Raw genomic sequence first — 20,925 nt, forward strand, 5'->3', positions numbered from 1 at the left:
TTATTTGTCATGGAGTTCTTTGTCATCCTCTTCTTTGTCAACCTCATCTTCATCAGACTCTTTTTTTTTATCCTCAGCTTCATCAAACTCTTCTTCATAAAACTGAATATACATGCCCAAAAGAAAACCATATGAGTTATTTGAGATTAGTCAAATATACATAGCTGATTATACAAACCAATACTTACTGGAATAGGCATTTGCATAAGCTCAGGTCTTTCAGGATTTTGAAGATACATTTGATATTTATGAAAGTTTGTGTAGAAGGAACTTGTTCAAAAGGTTTAAAATATTAGAACATGTCAAACTTGCAACTCCCTATTCCCATTGCAAATCTACTCAGATTCTAAAGGTGCAGTGCAATAAAATGAAGTGCTAGTCTCCAACTCTTCCTAAGGGTGCAGCACAAGGTGAAGTGACAACTCCTCTCAAAAACAGAGGATCTTCTTCAATAAAAAAAATTTTGGGAGGGGGGGGGGGGGGCGGCGGCTGGAGGAGGCTGAATAAATAGACAAGATCGTCCAAAAAACTTCCAAAAGAAATGGTGTGTCCAAGTACATAGGCTGAATACATAACCATGTCTATGCAAAAAAGTACCAAAGAAATGGTACTCAAATTTTGCAGCCTACCCTGTACACAAACTCATAAATATATGGATTTGGGGTGACACTCATCTCTATAGGAACAGGCAATACAGCTAAGGTGCTTGACCATTCGACATGTGCCATCTAAAAATAACAAAGTAAGCCAATACAGCTAACATGAAATGCATACACACCAAGCAATATGAATACAGCAATATACAAATCGCCTAATTCAAATTACTGAGAATCTAATTAAAGTTATTATTAATTTTTTTAACTATGGGACTGTTTGGGATTCAATTAGAATATTTAATTTAATTAATATATTTAGAAAAATAAAAGAAGATGCACAAGGGCTAGATTCTTGTAACAGTGAATCAAGTCAAGAATGAACTTTGCTAACACACAAACACACACACAGAGACAAAAATCATCTTTCACCATCACATTGAACCTAGAAACATAGAGATCACAGGAACCATTTTAGTTCATCGTCTTTCTACGTGTACCAAAAGCAAAACATATGGGTTATTTGAGATTAGTCTTATATCCATAGCCTTAAATCAAGAAAATGAGCAAGACCCATATAAATGAATACGAAAGAGGTAGGTAGACATTGGAGCTGTTTTCTGTCTATACATATGCAAATGAATGAGATTTTTAAGGATATTCATTTGGATATTTATCAAGCAATTTTAGATAAATCACAAAATAACCCAATCTAAGCAACTACTTGCTAGTTATTTGAGATTAGTCTTATATACATATCCTTAAATCAAGAAAATGAGCAGGACCCATATATATATATACATATATATATATATATATATATATATATATATCTCGAAATGACTGAGATTTTTATTGAACCCATGAAGCAGTTAAAGGAATATAAGGAACCAGATGCTATGCCAATGCATGCTAGTTATGTACATGTACAAGTACAACAATATATAATATAAATCCCCTGATTCAAATCACTGAGAACCCCATAAATTCATCAACCAAGGTTTTTTTTTTTTCTGTGGGAAATTTTGGCAGACAATTAAAAAGTTCATTGATTTTTTGCCAAAAAAGAAGAAGAAGCCCAATGAGAAGAACTTACCTCTGTCTCTGCGTCAGAAGAAGTTCAATTCAAACCCAATTCATCAATTCAAATTTTGGCAGACAATAAGAATGTTAATTTATTTTGAAAAAAAAATTAATTTGATTTTTTGCAAAAGAAAAGAAGCCCAAGGAGAAAAAGAAGAAGTGCCCGAAGAAGTTACCTCTCGACCGTCTCTTTGCACAAACTCTTTATCAATTTCGATATTAGGTATGTGGGAAATCTTGGGCCACTCCTCTCCTGTCCCTCTTTTGCAGCATTCCTCCAGAATTGGACTCAGCCATAACTCCAAGTTCTGTAATGATGGAGTTGTACGAAGGAAGTTCGGCAGAGACTTTAACTTTTCGCAATTCCAGATTCTCAAATGTTGAAGACGTGGCATTATAGCGAATCTGACGCAGTCTTCTTCTTCTTGGTCCTCTTCTTCTCCTCCAATCCCATTCCATTCTTCCAACTCCTCCAAATTCAAAAAGATGAGAGATCTCAAATTTGGGAAAAGTGTTATTCTTGTATCGTCTTTCTCCCTTTCGAATTCTTCTATTCCCACAAATTCAACTCCCACCTTTTTCAATCTCTTCATATCCCCTATAGTCAATGATTCGACGTACTGAAGTTTACCTAGAGGAGGCAAATGCTCTAAAGATAACTCCGAAATTTCAAGTATTCTCAAATTTGTCAAGGACATCATCCAATTGGGAAACATGGTTGGTCCCCTGTAACTTCTAATGCTTAAATATTCCAAGTTAGGAGGTGGCTCTAAGGCATGCAGAACTAATGCATCTTTTTCCCTTATTATTTCCTCACCATCCCATTTGTCAAACGATAGGCTCAAAGTACGAAGGTTTATCTTCTTCTTCAGTTGTGCATTCGTGGCCTCACATGCATCTACCTCGCTCCCCAACCCAGTTATCTGAAAAGTCCCTTCAAGGTGGTTCAAATTTCTTAATTCTCCCAATTTACACCTTTCATTGTCATCCTTACCATTTACGTTGAAAAACTTTAATGTTCTAAGAGAAGTCAATCTCCCAAACCCTCTTGGAAACTTTACATTTAACCAACTGGAGTAGAAATCCAAATTAAGATGTCTTAGATTAATTAGCTTACTCATCCCCTGTGGCAATTTTAGGATCTCCTTGCCCTGAATTTTAATATTCAAAATTTGTAAATTGCATAGATTACAAATAGTTTCAGGCAATCCATCTCCACAATAACCGATTAATTTGAGATACCTCAAATGTATGAAATTTTCCACTGCATCTGGAAGTTCCTTTAACATACCAAGATATTTACAATTCAAAGTTAATGTCCGTAAACATCTAAAATGTTGGAATAAATTAGATAAGTTATCATTACCTTGATTGACCAGAATGAGAGTGCGTATATTTTTTCCACTATTAATGGACTCAGGAAATTTGGTATTTTCCAGAAGTTCTAACTGCAAATGGCGGGCATTTTTATAATTTACTCCCAAGCCTATGTCACTATTGATTGTGAAGCATTCATTTTTTGGCATTAATTGCGCAAAGTCATGCACTATGTCATGCATTTTGCACCTTGTTATCTTGTCATCACCTTTCACAAAATCTTGGAAGAAAGATCGAATGGCTAAATTTACAAAGTATGCTCTTGCAGTAATTTCCATCTCCATATTTGCCTCTGGCTTGATATATCCTAGTGCCATCCACATAAATGCCAACTCATCACTAGAAAAGACATAATCTTTTGGAAAGACGCCACAATATGAGAAACACTGTTTCAATGGTGAGGGCAAATCGTAATAACTTATTAACAATGGTGCAAAAAGACCTCTTTCAACATCTTTGAATTCCCACATACTACTATACAAAACCATTTCCCATTCTTCTTTACTTTTCTTGAAGCGCATTAAACTTCCTAGAGTCTTTGCAGCAAGTGGCAAGCCTTTACACTTCTTCGCTATTTTCTTGCCAATGTCTCTTAGTTGCTTACACACCTCAAAATTCTTATCACAAAATGCTATTTTACTAAACACCGACCAACAATCTTCCTCAGACAATACCTCCAAATTAATCATGCTCGCACTTTCCATCATCTTTGCAACTCTTCTTTTACGTGTGGTGACTATAATTCTACTACCTGGGGCACTATTTTGGAGTGCAAGTCTAAATGGCTCCCATGATGTGAAGTCTTCAGTCCATACATCATCAAAGACAAGAAAAATCTTTCTCCCCTTAATCAATTCACATATTTTTTCTAATAGATTTTGCAATTCAGTAATGTTGGACTCACTACCTCCAAAAGCTTGAACAATTGCTTCGGCGACCCTACACAGATCTAAAGGATCAGAAACACAAACCCACACTTTTTTTTCAAAATGAGCCTCTACCTCATGATGATTATAGGCTAGTTGGGCAAGAGCAGTTTTTCCAATACCACCCATGCCCACTAAAGAGATGACATGGGGGTTTATCTCTTCTTCACTACCCTTGCCTAATAAGATTCTCACTAGATCATCCCTAACTTTATCACGACCAAGAATTTTAGACACATCAACAAAGGAAGTAGTTCTTGGTCTCTCAACTACTTCTTCATTGTCCCTAGTCAATACAAACTTGTACATCTCTCCCTCTCTGTCAATCTCATCTAATTTTTCATTAAGTTCTTTTATCTTATGAGCAATATCACGATGCTGAAAAAGATTAGGAATTGAGATGGGGGGCCATACCTTCCTCTTCTTAGCAGCACTAGTTTCAGCTTTTTCTTCATCATCTTTTTGTTGTTTCTCAATCTCGGCTTTGATCATGGCAGTGTTCCACTCATCCAACACATCGTCCATCTGGTAGGATACGTCTTTGAGCTTATCTAACCAAAGCTTCACAGCTTCCTCCTTCACTTGCCGTTTCTCTGCATCATTGAGCATTGCCTGGATGGTGTGGAATTTGCTTTCAAGCTTCTGGACTTCTCCCTTGACATTAGCAATCGACGTGAACTCTGAAGTAATGAAATAACTAAGCTGGTCCTTGATAGCAGAAACAAGAGCCCAAGCCATTGTTTAGAAGTTGGAAATGGAAATTTGTTTGTTTAACACGAGTACTGAAAGAGCAAATGGCAACTGGCTGATGAAAGAAGAGAACAAAGAGGAGATTAAAGTTTGAGTCCCCACGTTAAAGATCTTTCATATTTAAACGAAAGCTAGTCGGAAAATGATGTAGCCAATTGATCTTTTTAGGCTAGCCCTGCTTTCGGTTATATGGCCCACTTGACTCCACTATTCCATACTTCCCCCAGTCATTTATTTTTTCTTTTTCTTTTTTTTTGGGGGGGGGGTCTTTTTTTCTTTTTTATCATTTGATGATGTTTGGGTAAAATTTATTCCATTGGTTTTCATTTGGATTATTATTATTGATATTATTTGATTATCTATATTGACAACTGGTTATTTCAACATTTTAAAATATTTTTCGTAAAAATTTGTTTGATTCTAAACTTATTGCTTACTATTTACTATTCTCATAACAAATCCTTACATATTTCCAAAATAGTGGTAAATTGATAATTTTTTTTTCTAAATAGTAGTAGTGGGCCATTTTCACCTCTCACAACATGAATTCACTATAAGCTTGAATCTTTTATAAGCGCCAATCTAAGCAAGAGAAGTTTTGCTTGGAAAGCTCAAATGTGAAATGTTTGACCATAATGACTGGTATGGTTCTTAGAAAGTCCAAAGACTTCTTTTGAGTTTCATTCTGTAACTTCCCTGATATTGCAATGTAATAAGAATTAATTGTCACTTGAAAGTTTAAAAGGTTTCATGTGCATTTTAATCTCTCTCTTTTTAACTTTTATTTGATTATTTATTGTAAGTTAACAAAAAAATAGTGCACCTAGAAAAAGTGGGTCTTTTTTATTTATTAAGCTGATAAAATAAATAAATAACTTGAACATTATTTTTCTTTTTAAAGATAATTACAATATGCTATTAACTTCATAGGTCAAATCATTTCCCCCTTAGGACCCCAAACATTTTGTGCATACAGAGGTACCAACTCACCTAATCTTCCACTTTAAGTGGCAAAAGAAAATAGTAGTCAACAAAACCAAAACAGTCTAGGTTTACAATATTTTTTGGAAAGATTAATGTCGTCGGTTGTAATTAGTAAATAATAAAAATAATATTAATGATGAGGCATATAAAAATGATGTTGCTTCAATCACATTTTTAACATATTGCAAGGTATCTCTAACTGCACTAAAAAGTAAAATAACAACAATAAGTTTTTTTTTTTTTTTTTTTTTGAGAAAACACCATTGTTGGAAAAAGTAAAGGCACCGTAATTGTATTCTAGTACAAAATTTCAAAGGTAGCCCACCTTCCTTTACTGTGTCCACTATCTTAAATCTAAGGGCCAACTTTGGTTTAATCAACCATAAGTTCACACCACGATTATCAAAATCAAAATCTTACTTCTTACATAGGATGAGAGGGAGAATCATATGGATCGGACTGTAGGGTTGAATTAAGGATCAAAAATCGCTAGAGACTATACCTAATTATCAAGATATGTTAAAGAAAAAAATTTAATAAAAATTAATTATAAAAGGAAAAAACTACTACGTTATAAATTACTAATATATAAACAAACTCCAAACTCGAACTTTCAAAATTGCATGTTCCAGCACCCAAAACAAACTTAACGTCCTAAAGTAACAATATAACGCAAAGTACAATGTTTCTGGGTACACCATGGTAATAACACAAGCATATAAGAATGAATATTTTCTAAATGGTTATCTCTCACTCATTCTAAATACAAATTGGTCAAATTTGTATTCATTTTAAAGTCTTGGATATATACTTTATAATAGATAAAGTAGCACTCAAATTTTTTAAAAGTTAGTCCTACGTTCAGATATTTCAGTAAGCAAAGCATCCATTGGAATTCACTATCTAAAAAACTTGAGGCCAACTCTAGCCAATGAAGACCACAAAAGTCATAAACTTTATTTATTTTAGACTATTGTTCTTTTTCTTTTTCTTTTTCTTTGTCCATCATCATGGGACCCAAAGAAAGAGACACATAAACCCAATTTGATGGCCACATTTTCAAAATAGGCTTTAGACAGTGCGGGATCATTTTAGGCTTTTTGTGGGCCCAATGTGGTTTTGGTGGGAGATTTTAAACAATTTCTATCGATGGTGGAAAAATGGTCGTTAGGCTTGTTTCACAAATTTGAGCATTTAGCACTTATGGCCATTTGGATTAAGGTTGGAGAGAGGGGGAGTGAAAGGGAGTACAGTAAAGTTTGTTGAAAATAGACTAATTTTGGACAAACTTTACTTACTCCCCCTCCCTCTCTCAATCCGAACATATCATTAGAGATTGTTTTAAATGGTTGTGGACTTTAAATTTTGGGTTTTGGTGGACCAAATTTAGGGAACGTTTTTACAAGGACCTAGGAAAATGGAAATTAATTTTTCCATATGTCCAAGTTATACACTTGCCTTGAACTATAGCAAAACCAATACCAATTAATTAGTGGAAAGACAAAAGCACCATAATTTTATTTCCACGTTCATCCACTAGCTTAAGCTTAAGGGCAAATTATGATTAGTAAAGTCTATTTGGTATATCATCAGTTCACAACATGGTTATTAAGATCAAAGTCCTACAAGGATTGGTGAGATGGTCATATGGATCAGATTGTAGATTGAATCAAGAATCATAGGATTCTACTTCACGTTATTAAAAAAAAAAGTGTAAAATCACCGATAATATATAATATGGAAAGAAGTGGTATCCCTAACCTTACTCGAAAGCAAAATCAACACCGATTAGTGGAAAAGGCGAAAGCACCATAATTGTAGCCTAGAAAAAGAAAAAGGTTTCAAATGTATCCCCATGTTATTTCTAGCAATCCACTAGCTCAAGTTTAAGGGATTGATATCAGGTGTCGTACCATGCAATTGCACATTAAAGATTGAGATTAAAAATTTCAAAAGTCACTTTTAGTCCTAGCTCTTGAAAAAAAAAATTAACCTTTAATTTTTCACAATTTTACTTTTACACTTATTTTTATAACTTCTCTCACACACCTTAAGGTGAATCAGGGTGTTGTCTATTCTAGTCAATGAAGTATATGTGGTATATTCCTGATTGGCTGTGTTACTTGAGGGACAACTTGTGGTGGGTATTTGCTGCCAATTGGGAGCATGTTAATTGGAAGATCCTTACCACTAGCCATTAGTAGCTGAACAAAATTACAAAAGCAAAACCCACCTAATTTTCCAATGAGTCAAAAAAGTATATTGAAAAGGCAAGAGCACCATATATAATATAATGGTGGGTCGGCTGAGTTGAATCTTTTCTTTTTGCACAGATTAACTTTAGATTTTATCTTTGATTGGATCTGCATTTCAGTGGAAAATTCATCCTAGTATTAGTGTTAGCATAAACAATGTCTTACAACCCCATCTTTAGATTAAGAGCATAAACAATTTCTTACAGCCCCATCTGTTTGACAAAATAACGAAATGTGCTCATTGATGACAATACAATGATTGTGATTAAGAGGAATTTCACATGGAGTGTGAAAATTGCCATTGATAAATACAATAAGCTGGAAATGGAATTAGAAAATGAGTCACCAAGGAGCTGAGTTTCACTTGGAGAGTTAAAATTGTTGAAAAGAAGTATGGAGAATTATCTTATAATGTTGACATTTACACTTTTGAATTTTGTTCAACTTAGTAGAGCATTTGTAGCTTTATCATTCATCCAATTTCTAAAATTTGAAGCGTAAAATTTATTGTTGTCAAGTTTCTGTTGTGCTACCTTATTCGCCACGTCATTGGCCACATAATCTTTTTTTTTTCTTATTAATTTTTTTTTCATAATTTTTTTTGACAATATTAAATATACAAATAGATTGACTTTACACATTCATCTGAGATGGTTTTAATTTTACATATAATTTTGCCTTTACATATTAATTTACTTTAATTTAGATATTTATAACTAAACAATAAAATAAAATAAAATAAAAATGTCTGTACATATTCATCTATACTATATATATATATATATATATATATATATATATATATATATATAATATTGGAAGTTTTGCAATAAAAGTTACAAAACTCTTTTTTGCACCTCATCATTAGTATCCTTTCTTATTATTTTTTTTTTCATTTTTTTATTTTGTTCAATCTTTCATCTCCTCCAATCATTGTTTTCTTAAAATTTTTGTTTGATTATTTTTATAGACATAAAATTTTCTCATTTATATATTCTTAAATTAATGCTACCGTCTCACTTTTTTCAGTCTTTTATCTACTTTCACCTTTCATCTTCCATCTTAATTTTCATATAAATTTCTTATTACTTCATTTCCACCTCTCTTCCATATTCCTTCCAAGTTGTTCACGACAAAAAATGTTTATACTCTCTCTCCCTCCAATTTTGTTTCTCTTCTGGTGATTTTTTTTTATTGTTTCAACCACTTTTTTCCATTAATTGTTTTTTTTTTTTGTTATTGTTTATTTAGTTGTCACATCACATTTGTTTCTCTTTTTGAAAAATTTGTATAAACTTTTATGTATGTTTGGGTATTTTGGTATTCCAATTCCATATCACAAGATCCTTTTCTTTACCCCATTGGTTTGATTTTATTTGGGTTAGTAATTAGTTGTTTTGCAAGTTAGAATTTATTTTTTTAGTGATTCATTTAGACGTTAAAGGACGAGACTTTGCTAAGTTTTGTTTATTTTTTAATCCTTTTGGGTTGACAAATTTGTAGTTTTTGTAAAGGAAGTACTTTTAATAGTTGTATTAGAAGTAATTTATAGCACCACTTATTCAAACAAAAGTAAAGGTCAAAGTGATATATTTTAGCTTTTGCAATTATATTATTGTTGTTGTTGTTGTTGTTGTTTTATAATGATGCATATTGAAATTTAATTATGGGATTTTGCTAATAATTGTTTATTTGATAATCTTTTTGAGTGGACGAATTAGTAGTTTTTGCAAAGGAAATTGTCTTAATAGATTATCAACATCAAATTGTTTTCCTAAATGATCCAACTAATCATTATTAAGCGACAATTGATATACGGCATTTTGTTTGTTTGCAAAGTATCTTTATATGGGTATGTTTTGATTCAATATATATTTATTAATGTATTAAGATAAACAATGTATTCATGAAGATAGATAATGATCATTTTTTGTATACTTCAAAAAGTAGAGATAATGAAAATTTAAAATGAAAATTTCTTATGATAAAAACACTTTGTTACATCTATCATATACATTAATTTACATAGAGATTCTATCATATGCTGGTAAATTGGTAGGCCATTAGTTTATTTTAATCCACTCTATGGGACCTTAGTCTAGTTCTCAACGTTGAATTATCTTATAATGTCGACATTTACACTTTTGAATTTTATTCACCTCTGTTGAGCATCTGTATCTTTATCATGCTTTGTTTCACCCATTATGCCTTTACTTTTTCAGTCAGCTAAAGAAAACGTTCTCCAATAAGATCATCATTGAAATGAAAAAGGAAACCCCACTTAATTAAAATTAGTGCATATATAGCAACTCATGCCTAGAAAAAGCTTAGGTTTTTATTTTATTTTATTTTTTCTTTGCTACATGATCTCTTCTATTAACCTATTGACAAGGAAAAAGAGTTTCCCCACTTATTAGAAAGTCATGAACTTATTTATTTATTTATTTTGTATTATATTCCCTTTTCTTTTTCTTTGTCTTCCATAATGAGACCCTGAAGAAAAAGACATTTGTGCCACATCACTAGCATCCTTTCTTATTTTTTATTTTTGCATTTTTTTACTTTGTTCAACCTTTCATCTTCTTCAACCGTTGTCTTCTTACTTCAATCTTTCATCTCCTCCAATTATTGTCTTCTTAAAATTTTCATTTGATTCTCTTTATAGATACGAATTTTTCTCCTTTATATATTCTTAAATTCTACCGTTTCACTTTTTTCAATCTTTTATCTACTTTCACCATTTATCTTCCATCTTAAATTTCATATAAATTTCTTATTATTTCATTTCGACCTCTCTCTCATATTCCTTCCAAGTTATTCACGACAAAAAATGTTTATACTCTCTCTCCCTCCAATTTTGTCTCTTTTGGTGATTTTTTAATTGTTTCAACCACTTATTTTTCCATTAATAGTTTTTTTGTTATTGTTTATTTAATTGTCACATCACATTTGTTTCTCTTTTTTGAAAATTTGTATCACTTTTATGTATATCTAGGTATTTTGGTATTCCAATTCCATATCATAAGATCTTTTTCTTTACCCATTGGTTTGATATGATTTGGGTTAATAATTAGTTGCTTTGCAAGTTAGAATTTATTTTTTAGTGATTCATTTAGATGTTAAACTATTAGACTTTACTAAGTTTTGTTTATTTTTTAATCCTTTTGGGTTGACAGATTTGTAGTTTTTGTAAAGAAAGTACTTTTAATAGTTGTATAAGAAGTAAGTTATAGCGCCACTTATTCAGACAAAAGTAAAAGTCAATTAAACGAAAATAATTGGATAAGTGATATATTTTACCTTTTGCAATTATTATTATTATTATAATAGAAACTTAATTATGAGATCTTGCTAATATATATATATTTTTTTATACAACATAGAATTTCTACTTTATCCTAATCTAAGTGTATATGTGTATGAAGCTCCCTCCTGAAGACTTGAACCCCGGCCCTTGCCCCCCACACCCCACAAGCACTTATACTTGTGGCGTGACAAATTTGTAGTTTTTGCTAAGAAAGTTATCTTAATAGATTATCAACAATAAATTGTTTTCCTAAATGATCCAACTAATCATTGTTAAGCGACAATTAATAAGGCATTTTGTTTGTTTGCAAAGTATTTTTATATGGGTATGTTTTGATTCAATATATATTTATTAATGCATTAAGATAAACAATGTATTCAAAAAGAGAGATAATGATCATACTTTGTGTGTGTGTGTATATATATATTTTTAGGGAGTTTTAACCTATGAAGTCTGCTTCTGATGATTGTTTTTTTATCATCAAGCCAAGACACCAACCAGTTTTTGGTGTAGGCGAGGATTGAACCCCAGGTCTCTTATTCAACTATCAGAAATTTTACCAATTAAGCTAACTGGAACCCACATACTTTGTATATTTCAAAAACACATTGTTACACATGACTAATTAATCATAATATAATACTTTATGAATATTTTAGAAAATAATTATATATTGTGTATTCTATTACAAAATAATCACGTATTTTTGCGCATCATGCGAGGTTGTGACTAGTTACAACTAAAATTAGAAAGTCCCTTTGAGGTCAGTTTTTTCTTTTCTTCCATTGAAGTTCTTTGATTTATTACTGCAATTTTATGGTCTGTGTTGGATTTTCTTTTGTGGGGTTGTAGACATTGTTGTTGTTGCTGTTTTTTTTTTTTTTTTTGCCAATTTTCAATTGTTAGTCTATTTCTTTGTATTCATGTTTACAATTTTTCTTTACATAATTGCATTTTTCACATTAAAATTGTTTATGTCTAATGAATTAGAATGCATTTCACTGATTTAGTACATAGTCATTAATTTGCCTCCATTTTTTATTTCAATTTTGAGTTAATTTATTGTTCTGGATTTGTCCTGATTTGTTTGTTTTTAATGGTTTTTATGCATGTTCTCTTCCTCACACCTCGACGCCCATCGTGTCAATAATTGGTGATGACCAATTACTCACGACTATTTGCAAGGTGTCTGCATTCCTCTTTCTTATTATATTTTCTTATGCATTATATCAATTTTATTTGATTCATTAAGCGTCTTTGAATTTGGAATTTTTATTTTATTTTACAATTTTACATATTAGTTTAGTTAGAGTTTTTGTTAGACAAAGTTAAGATGCTCCTGATAATTAAATTGGGATAGAAGCTTCTCACTTGTTGGCTAGATTGCGAATTTTCTCAAAATAATATACTTTAAAAAAATTAGATGTTGTACTACATCAGTTTTCTACTATTCCAACCTTGCTCCCCAATTATTATTGGAAGAGTAGTCTTAAAAATTGTATTGCGTAATAGTTTAAATATGTTCATATTAATCTATGCAAAGTTAATTTATGTGATATTATTAGTTTTTAGATAATACATCATTAAATTGAAGTTATATATAGCAGAACTTTTTTTTTTTTTTCTCATTTTGGACTTTGTGAGAAAGTTATATTTATCCATTTCAACATAATTACAACTTAGTATTTTCCACATAATCACAAAATAAAATACAAAAAGTGTTAGCATGTTCGCCTAGATCTGCATTTCGGTGGAAAATTCATCCTAGCATGTTTCACACATAGGTCTTTCCCACTCCTACAGAAGCAATATGATAAATTCCCTAAACCAAATCATATTAAAATTTACAAGCAGCCTGCCCAATATTTATTCACTAGTTCCATATGAATATTTTACTAACAGAAACAGATTTAGAGCATAAACAATGTCTTACAACCCCATCTGTTCGATAAAATAACGATATGTGCTCATTGTTGACAATATAAGAAATTGTAATTAAGAGGAATTTCACTTGGAGAGTGAAATTACAATTCACAATACAAGAAACAGGTACTGGAGTTAGAAAATGATTCACAAGGAGAAACTAAAATAGCAATAATTGTTAAAAGGAAAATGTTAACGAATGCATTAAAGACATTTTTTAGTGAACCATTTTAAAAAAGTTTTTATGGGAAAAGAATAAAAAGTGATTAATGTTCTGATAGTTTTTTCAATTTTTTCAAAAAAGTGATATAAAAATTTTTCTAAAATTGTTTATTAACAATTATCCTAAGGACATCCATTAATATGATTCATTGTTAACAAGACGTATAAAATAAAATTCAATACATATAATTGTTAACTTTTCCATCAATTTCAACATTGCTTTTTATTTTATTTTTCAATCCACTTGCATATACATTAATTTACATCGAGATTCTATCATATGGTTGGTAAATAACTAGGCCATTAGTTTATATTATTCCACTCTATGGGACCTAAACTAGTCCTTAATGTTGAATTATCTTATAATGTCGACATTTACACTTTTGAATTATCTGTAACTTTGTCATGCTTTGTTTCACCCATTATGCCTTTATTTTTTTAGTCCAATAAGGAACATCATTGAAATGAAATGGAAACCCCACTTAAATTAGTGCATAGCAACTGACGCATAGAAAAAGCTTTGGTTTTTGTTTTTTATACTTTCTTTAATTGCAACATGATCTCTTCTATTAACTTACCGACAAGAAAAAAGAGTTTCCCCCACTTATTAGAAAATCATGAACTTTTTTATTTATTTATTTTGTATTATATTTCCTTTTCTTTTTCTTTGTCCTCCATAATGAGACCCAAAAGAAAAAGACATTTGAACCTAGTTTGATGCTTACTATTACTAATGGTCAATTATGGAACCAAGATTTCAAGCCAAGGGGCTGGATTATAAGGAAAAAAAAAACACACAAACTTTAAATAAGCATTCATATAGTATTAACAAACTATCATCTAAAACAAATATAAAAAAAAAAAAATCATTATTTCTTAGTACATTAAGATTTAATCATTTACCAACAAAGACAAAAGATACAAAACATCATTGTTTCTTAATACATTACAATGCAGTCACCTATGAAAAGAGAACTTGGCGCTCTTTTAAATCTTTGAAATATTTATAATTGAATCCAAACTAAATATCAAAACTGTTGTCCCTTTCAATGTATAACATCAAAAACTAAAAAAATAAAAATAAAATAAGAATTATGTTTATTATCTTACAAAAGGAGTAATTGTAATTATTGAGTAAAAGCGAATACAAGAATGTGGGTAATATACGTGATGCATCAATTATAAATTTAAACTTCTCAATTTATAGATTTATTAGTTTCATAAATTTATCTTAGTTCAAAATAATAGTTAAAGCATTATGATGTGCGACATTTTTATTTTATGACGTATTTGTTGATCTCTTTATCTTTGTTTTTGTGATTTGTCTTTTAATTTTTATTGGCCTCAAAAATAGTATCAATAGCATTTAAATATTCAACTTATACACATTGTTGCCCCACTAACACCACTCTAAATTTATTATCCTCTGCCAGCACTATCAATCTGATGCCCCCTTTTTTTTTTTTCTTCCTTGAATCAACATGGTGAATTTTGGCTAAAATAGTGGCTTGTTAGGCTGGATTGTAATTTATAAAAATGGCCGAAAGATTGTTGCTTGGGCTGGGTTTTTTTTTGGGACTGAGAAATATTGTTGTTTTGACTGCATTATGACCTTGTTTGGGTTTAATGTTGTTATTTGGGTTAAGATTTTAGTTTTGAAGGGGGCAAGCTTTTTGAAGCAAGGGGGCCCAACTCTAATTTTTCTTGGGTCTAAATTAAATTAGGTTATATGTCTAATTTTTCTTGGTTTAATTTTTCTTGGGTAATGTCTGGAGGGAACCGGGCCCCATGGGCCCATATGTGGGTCCAACTCTAATTTATTTATTTATTTATTTTTAAGGGGAGAGATATTTGAGTTCAAGAGCTTTGATCATGTTCAAAACGACTTCTAATGAAATTTAAAATAGGTAATGGATGTATACAAATTAACAATACAATACTTCACATGCTTCACAATGCAGTTGAATCTCATCAGTACGAACTCCTCAAAAGTCAAAAGGATTATCAAAATTACAAATCAAACAAATGGCACTTGAATTTTAGCTGCACAAGCTAGCCATTTAGGCTTTTGACCATTTGATTACATTTACAGATCCACACAAAAGCGCAACCTATGTGAACAACATATATATGTATAAGACTCCAATGCGTCTTTCAGCAGCTTCTAAAGCCACCTTGTTGATTTGACCTTTAACAAACTGGCCGGTTCAAGATTATTAAGAGTCCAGTGCGTCTTTCAGTTACAATGTTTCATGTTTGGTTATTCATGGTCAGAAAAGTGAAATTTGACAGAAGTATAGCTGGCTTCTTCTTGAAATCCATGGCATGTTACATTCACGATGTTGATTGGGGCTTCATCTACAAGCATTTTTGCTTCACAGAGGAGAGAAAGGGAGCTTTGTTGTTCGACAATAATGAGCTTTGCCATTTTGCCTATGAATTTCTCTCAATCGGCTATCTTGCACCGGAACGTGTGACATGAAGGATGCATCCTTGCTTAACAATTTTCACCAGTATAGACTGCGTTTCTCCAATAGGTTTAGACTGCAATAGTTTAACAAACGAGGCCATTGATTTAGGATGAATAGGAAAAAATTGAAAAACTTATGAGTAAAGCTTGAGAATTAAAAAGTTTCAACTACAGGTTTATTATGGTGAATATAATGAAACTTTTTACTTAGGAAATCAAAATGATTCTATCAATTGACAATAAAGAGAGAACTTCTCTTCTATTTCCCTTTTCTATAAAAGAACAATTATGCTCGCAATTTCTTAAACTCTTCTAACCTCCAACCATCCAAAGATCATTCTGGTGTTTGATTCCCAACCCATCAATTCTAACAAATTCTCAATAAGAAGTACAGCATATTGACAATTCTTGTAATTGTTTTGTTATGCTGCATATAAGACCGTTCTTTGAATTAAACATTGTATGTAGACAAAATTTAATTTGAACATTATATAAAGAAATCTTGGACTAGCCCTCTTAATTCCCTGCAAATCGCAACTTATTTACTATGATTTTAAACTCACATGGACACAGAAGATTACCATTGAGCAATACTTGTGGTAATAAATAAAAATTCATATTGACAATTACATAATTATATTGCTTTCCTTCTTTAGATAATAAGAAAAAGCTAACAGGAAGCACCTTAGTATGAGAAAAAGAAGAAGAAGAAATAGGTACCTGTAGTAGATGAGATATGTAGAACCAGTCCACCAGAACCCAGAGTTTATATGGTTCACGTTCTTTGAAAAATTCATGGTCAATAACACATATGCCAGACAAAAACAAAGGAAAAAAAAAATACAAATAAAACAGAGAAGCAAGTGAGAGTTGCTATTTCAATTGAAGCTATTGTTGTAGTTTAAGAGTACAAAAAAGTTGATGAAAAAAGTACATAACTCTCAATATATCCTTCTTTTTACTTCAATTCTCTTACCAAGAACACTGATGCTACAACTGCTTGGCAATTGTAATATCATAAAGGTCATATTAAGTCCCCTTCTAAATATATGTTCAAGTCAAGGGGAAAAAAAAATTCAAACCTTCCTGATGATGGGGAGAAAACAGAGGGCATATAGGCTGGAAAGGATGAAATTGAAGGCCAATCTTTCAAATCATCATTACTATAAAACTCACTACTGTAGTGCACCATTCTCCATGCTTAATTATAACTTCAAGCGCGAGTTGTTTTATTATGTTAATGACCCTTGTCTACGGTTTAAATCATACCAACAGATTAACGCGGTGAAAGACCGCGCTAAGAATTTCACATACGGTATACGGCATTAACTACTTGAGGAGTGACTGAACCAGATTGCCCAGAGAAATCTCTCCTCGGCTTATTGTTATGGTACCTGTCCGACCTGAAATCCCTTCTCTCCTACGGGATAACCTTCGCCTTACCCTTACCTTGTTGTTGATCTTCCTCAACCCTTTTGTACTCGTCGATGCGATCCATGAGGCGACGTACACTTCACACGGGCTTTTTGGTCAGAGATTTCCTTAAATCATGATCAGTTGGGAGACCCACTTTGAAAGTGTTAATCGCCACTTCATCAAAATCTCTGTCGATTTCGTTAAACATTTTCCAGTACCTATTAAAATATGCTTTCAAAGTCTCACCCTCCCTCATGGCCATAAATAACAATGAGTCCAAAGGCCGAGGGACTCTGCTGCATGTAATGAATCAAGACGCGAATGCCCTGGTGAGTTCCATGAAAGAATCGACAGACCCCGGCTTTAGTCCGTTAAACCATCTCATAGCAACAGGTCCCAAGCTAGAGGGAAAGACTTTGCCCATCAAGGATTCATTCTGAGAATGTACCGCCATCCTCTGATTAAAATGGCTCACGTGTTCGACTGGGTCTGTCCTGCCATTATAGATGGTGAAGGTGGGCTGAGTGAACTGCCGTGGAAGCCTTTCCTTCTCGATCCTGCATGAGAAAGGGGACTTGGAGAGTTGGTGCAACGCTCGGCTCATAGCATCGTTCTCTAAGCCCCTGGAGGGAAACTTCTTATGCTTACGACTTGGAAGTTCATCCTTCTCGTAAGAGGAGGTTTCGCTAGGGGGAGTCTTGGACCTGGACTGTAATTGCTTTCCCGTGACCCCCCAGAGGAAGGATTAGACGGAGGTGAAGCCCGCCTTCGTCTGACACGGAGTAGCTTTTTCTTGAGGTGGTCAATCTCCCTCTGCATGGCCTCAGCATCATCCTCATAGGTGGCCTTACTCCCACCACGAGAGTGGCTTGTATCAGGGTGTGGCGTATGCACACTTCCCTCTCGATCCCTCCGACGCTTGAGACGCTCAAAATGATCTTCGCACTAGGACCCCTGAGACTTTGCATGACGCGAACCTAAGCCTACCATCATGTTCCAATTCCTTCAACACTTGATTTCCCACAGACGGCGCCAATTATAAGTGCACAATTTGTACCTGGACCCAAACGAGTGATGAGCTCAGGCCCAAAGAGCCTTATATAATGAAAGTTGTAGAGTATGAGTTTGAAACCTAGGTTAGAGATATTGGAAAGTTGATAAACAGGCCAGAATGCCGTAGTATGCAAGTAATAGATGAATATGACAAAAAACCCTCCTCGAACATAAGCCGAGGACAATTTGTATAGCCTTTCTTTCTCTAAGCAAAATATTACAATTTGTAACTTCCAAAAAAGATCCCCCTCTTCTTTCCTCTCTCGTCTTCATATATCCTTCTTCTTCTCCCTTGTTTCATCCACGTGTAGCATAGATTTTCTTCCTAGATACTTGTCACATCTACCACCTTCTTAAAGTCTTCCAATAATAGCTGGAAGGCTGAATACTACTGTTCAAAGGTCATTTCTCCATTAATGCGGCCAGGGAGGTAGATGCAAGGCCTTTAATACGGTAGTAGTAGCTTTTTCCTCAGATATTTCTCACACGTTCTTGCTTCTAACGGGTGCTTGGATCACACATTTACCCAACAAATCTTCCAGAATTCTGTCTCTAAACCCTTTAGCAAGTCCCATGGCCTTTACCGGGCCTGTTCGAGGAGATACTCCTCTTCGGATAACTCATCGGACCATTATAATGCAGACTGACCTGTGGGCCTAGGAGACTCTGATTGAACAGACTTATACCAACCAACCAAGCCCAAGGCCCAAATGTTCATTTTAAGCATTTTTACCCCCCACAGTCATTTTTACATAAAAAAATTATGATATATAAATTTAAATAGATGTTATTTAATTTATATCTAAATATAGATAGGAATTCGATTAAAATCATTGCTTTAGGCGTCAAATTCTATTGGGCCAGCTTTGATGATAATTGGTATATAACATAATAAAAGTAGTGTTAATGATGGATTCAGATAAAAGTAATGTCACTCTAATCACAACAAGTCATGTCAACATTTTAGAAAAATGATGTCCTTAGGAATAAAATCATACGTTTTACTCTTATGTTATACTTTGTACTCTACTATATGTCCTTTTTTTTTCATTTTAAACTTTGATTATTATTATTATTATTATTATTATTATTATTATTATATAAACATGTGACAAATTATAATTAGTAGAGCATATATAAAATGGACTATTCAATATGGGACAAAAGATTTTTATTCATGTCCCTGGTATTACTTGAAAAATCTTCACTTCCTTACTATAATTTTAATATATGTATATGTTTACTAGCTGGACACCTCATAGAAATTAAATTTAATTGGTTTGCATGTTAGTTTCAAATCACAAGAGAGAATCCATTTTACTGTACATTTTATTTATTAGATCAAACAATATATTTGCCGCCTTAGAATTATAAATGGTAAAGCAATTGATAAACTTTTAAATTTATAATATTTAATCCAAACCATGAAATATGTTCATTTTAAGCTCAAGCCTTTGACTCTTTGAAAGCAACATCCCTTTCCCTGTGTACCCTATTGATCCTACCAACCGTTACTTAGAACCAAAACTTGATCAACATGGTTCCTTTACAACTACATCAACTATTGACTATCTAAAATGGTTGGATTCCCAGCCTGCATGCTCCGCCTTGTATGTTTCATTTGGAAATTTTTTTGAGCTTTCAAGCACTCAAATGGATGAATTTGCAGTTTCGCTTTGTAGTAGTGGTGTTCGGTTCTTGTGGGTGGCGCGTGGGGAAGCTTCTAGGCTGAAAGAAACTTGTGGTGGTGATAAAGGGTTAGTAGTGCCTTGGTGTGACCAACTAAGAGTGTTGTGCCATCCTTCTGTAGGTGGATTTTGGTCCCATTCTGGATGGAATTCAGTCCAAGAAACTATTTATGCAGGCATTCCAATGCTTGCTTTTCCCTTTTTTTTGGATCAAGTTCCTAACAGTAGGAAAATTGAGGAAGACTGGAAGATTGGGTGGAGGGTAAGGAGAGCAGAGATAGGAAGTGAAATTTTGGTGGCAACAGAAGATATATTACAACACATACAAAGGTTTATGGATCTTGAAAGTTGTGAGGGAAAAGAAACTAGGCAAAGAGTAAGAGAACTTAAAAATATGTGTGATCAAGCGACTGCTAAAAGTGGATTATTTGATTTTCAATTGGATGCATTTGTTATTGACTTTTTAGAAGGCAATATCAACCATTAAGAAGTTTCGTTATTTTGTTGTCATCAATAACTAGACGAATTATAGCAATTGTAATATATGGAATTTGTGGCTTTTTTTTTTTTTTTTAAAGAGAATTGGTGGGGGTAATTATTGGGTACTCTTGGAGTACCATAAATCTGTACGCCCCCTCTTACATAATTGTGGGTCCCACTAATTAAATTTATTGTGAGATTCACAACTCATATGAAAAGAGGGAGTATGCATTTATGGTACTCCTAAAATATTCAATAATTTTCCGAATTGGTCTAACTTGTTGAACATGAATATGGAATTAGTAGTAAATGTATAATACTATTATCTCAACTAAGTTAACGTGCAAATAAGTTTTTTGCAAATGGTTGATTTAGGCCATTTAATGCAATTATGACCT

The 20,925-nt window shown here is 32.7% G+C and overlaps 1 protein-coding gene and 1 pseudogene across 1 annotated transcript; one reads left to right on the forward strand and one right to left on the reverse strand.

Annotated features, from left to right (window-relative positions):
- Positions 1-4,769, reverse strand: LOC142630057 (putative disease resistance protein RGA4). Its single transcript, XM_075804131.1, has 2 exons — positions 1,853-4,769; positions 1-102 (listed from the first exon to the last, which is right to left on the reverse strand). The coding sequence occupies exons 1-2, from the start codon at positions 4,715-4,717 to the stop codon at positions 1-3; spliced, it is 2,967 nt and encodes a 988-aa protein (XP_075660246.1). The 5' UTR covers positions 4,718-4,769.
- A 10,917-nt stretch (positions 4,770-15,686) lies between these two features.
- LOC142627874 (UDP-glycosyltransferase 87A2-like) lies at positions 15,687-20,534 on the forward strand (annotated as a pseudogene).
- The last annotated feature ends 391 nt before the right edge of the window (positions 20,535-20,925 follow it).

This window comes from Castanea sativa, chromosome 3, assembly GCF_040712315.1.
Source record: "Castanea sativa cultivar Marrone di Chiusa Pesio chromosome 3, ASM4071231v1".
NCBI classification, from domain to species: domain Eukaryota; kingdom Viridiplantae; phylum Streptophyta; class Magnoliopsida; order Fagales; family Fagaceae; genus Castanea; species Castanea sativa.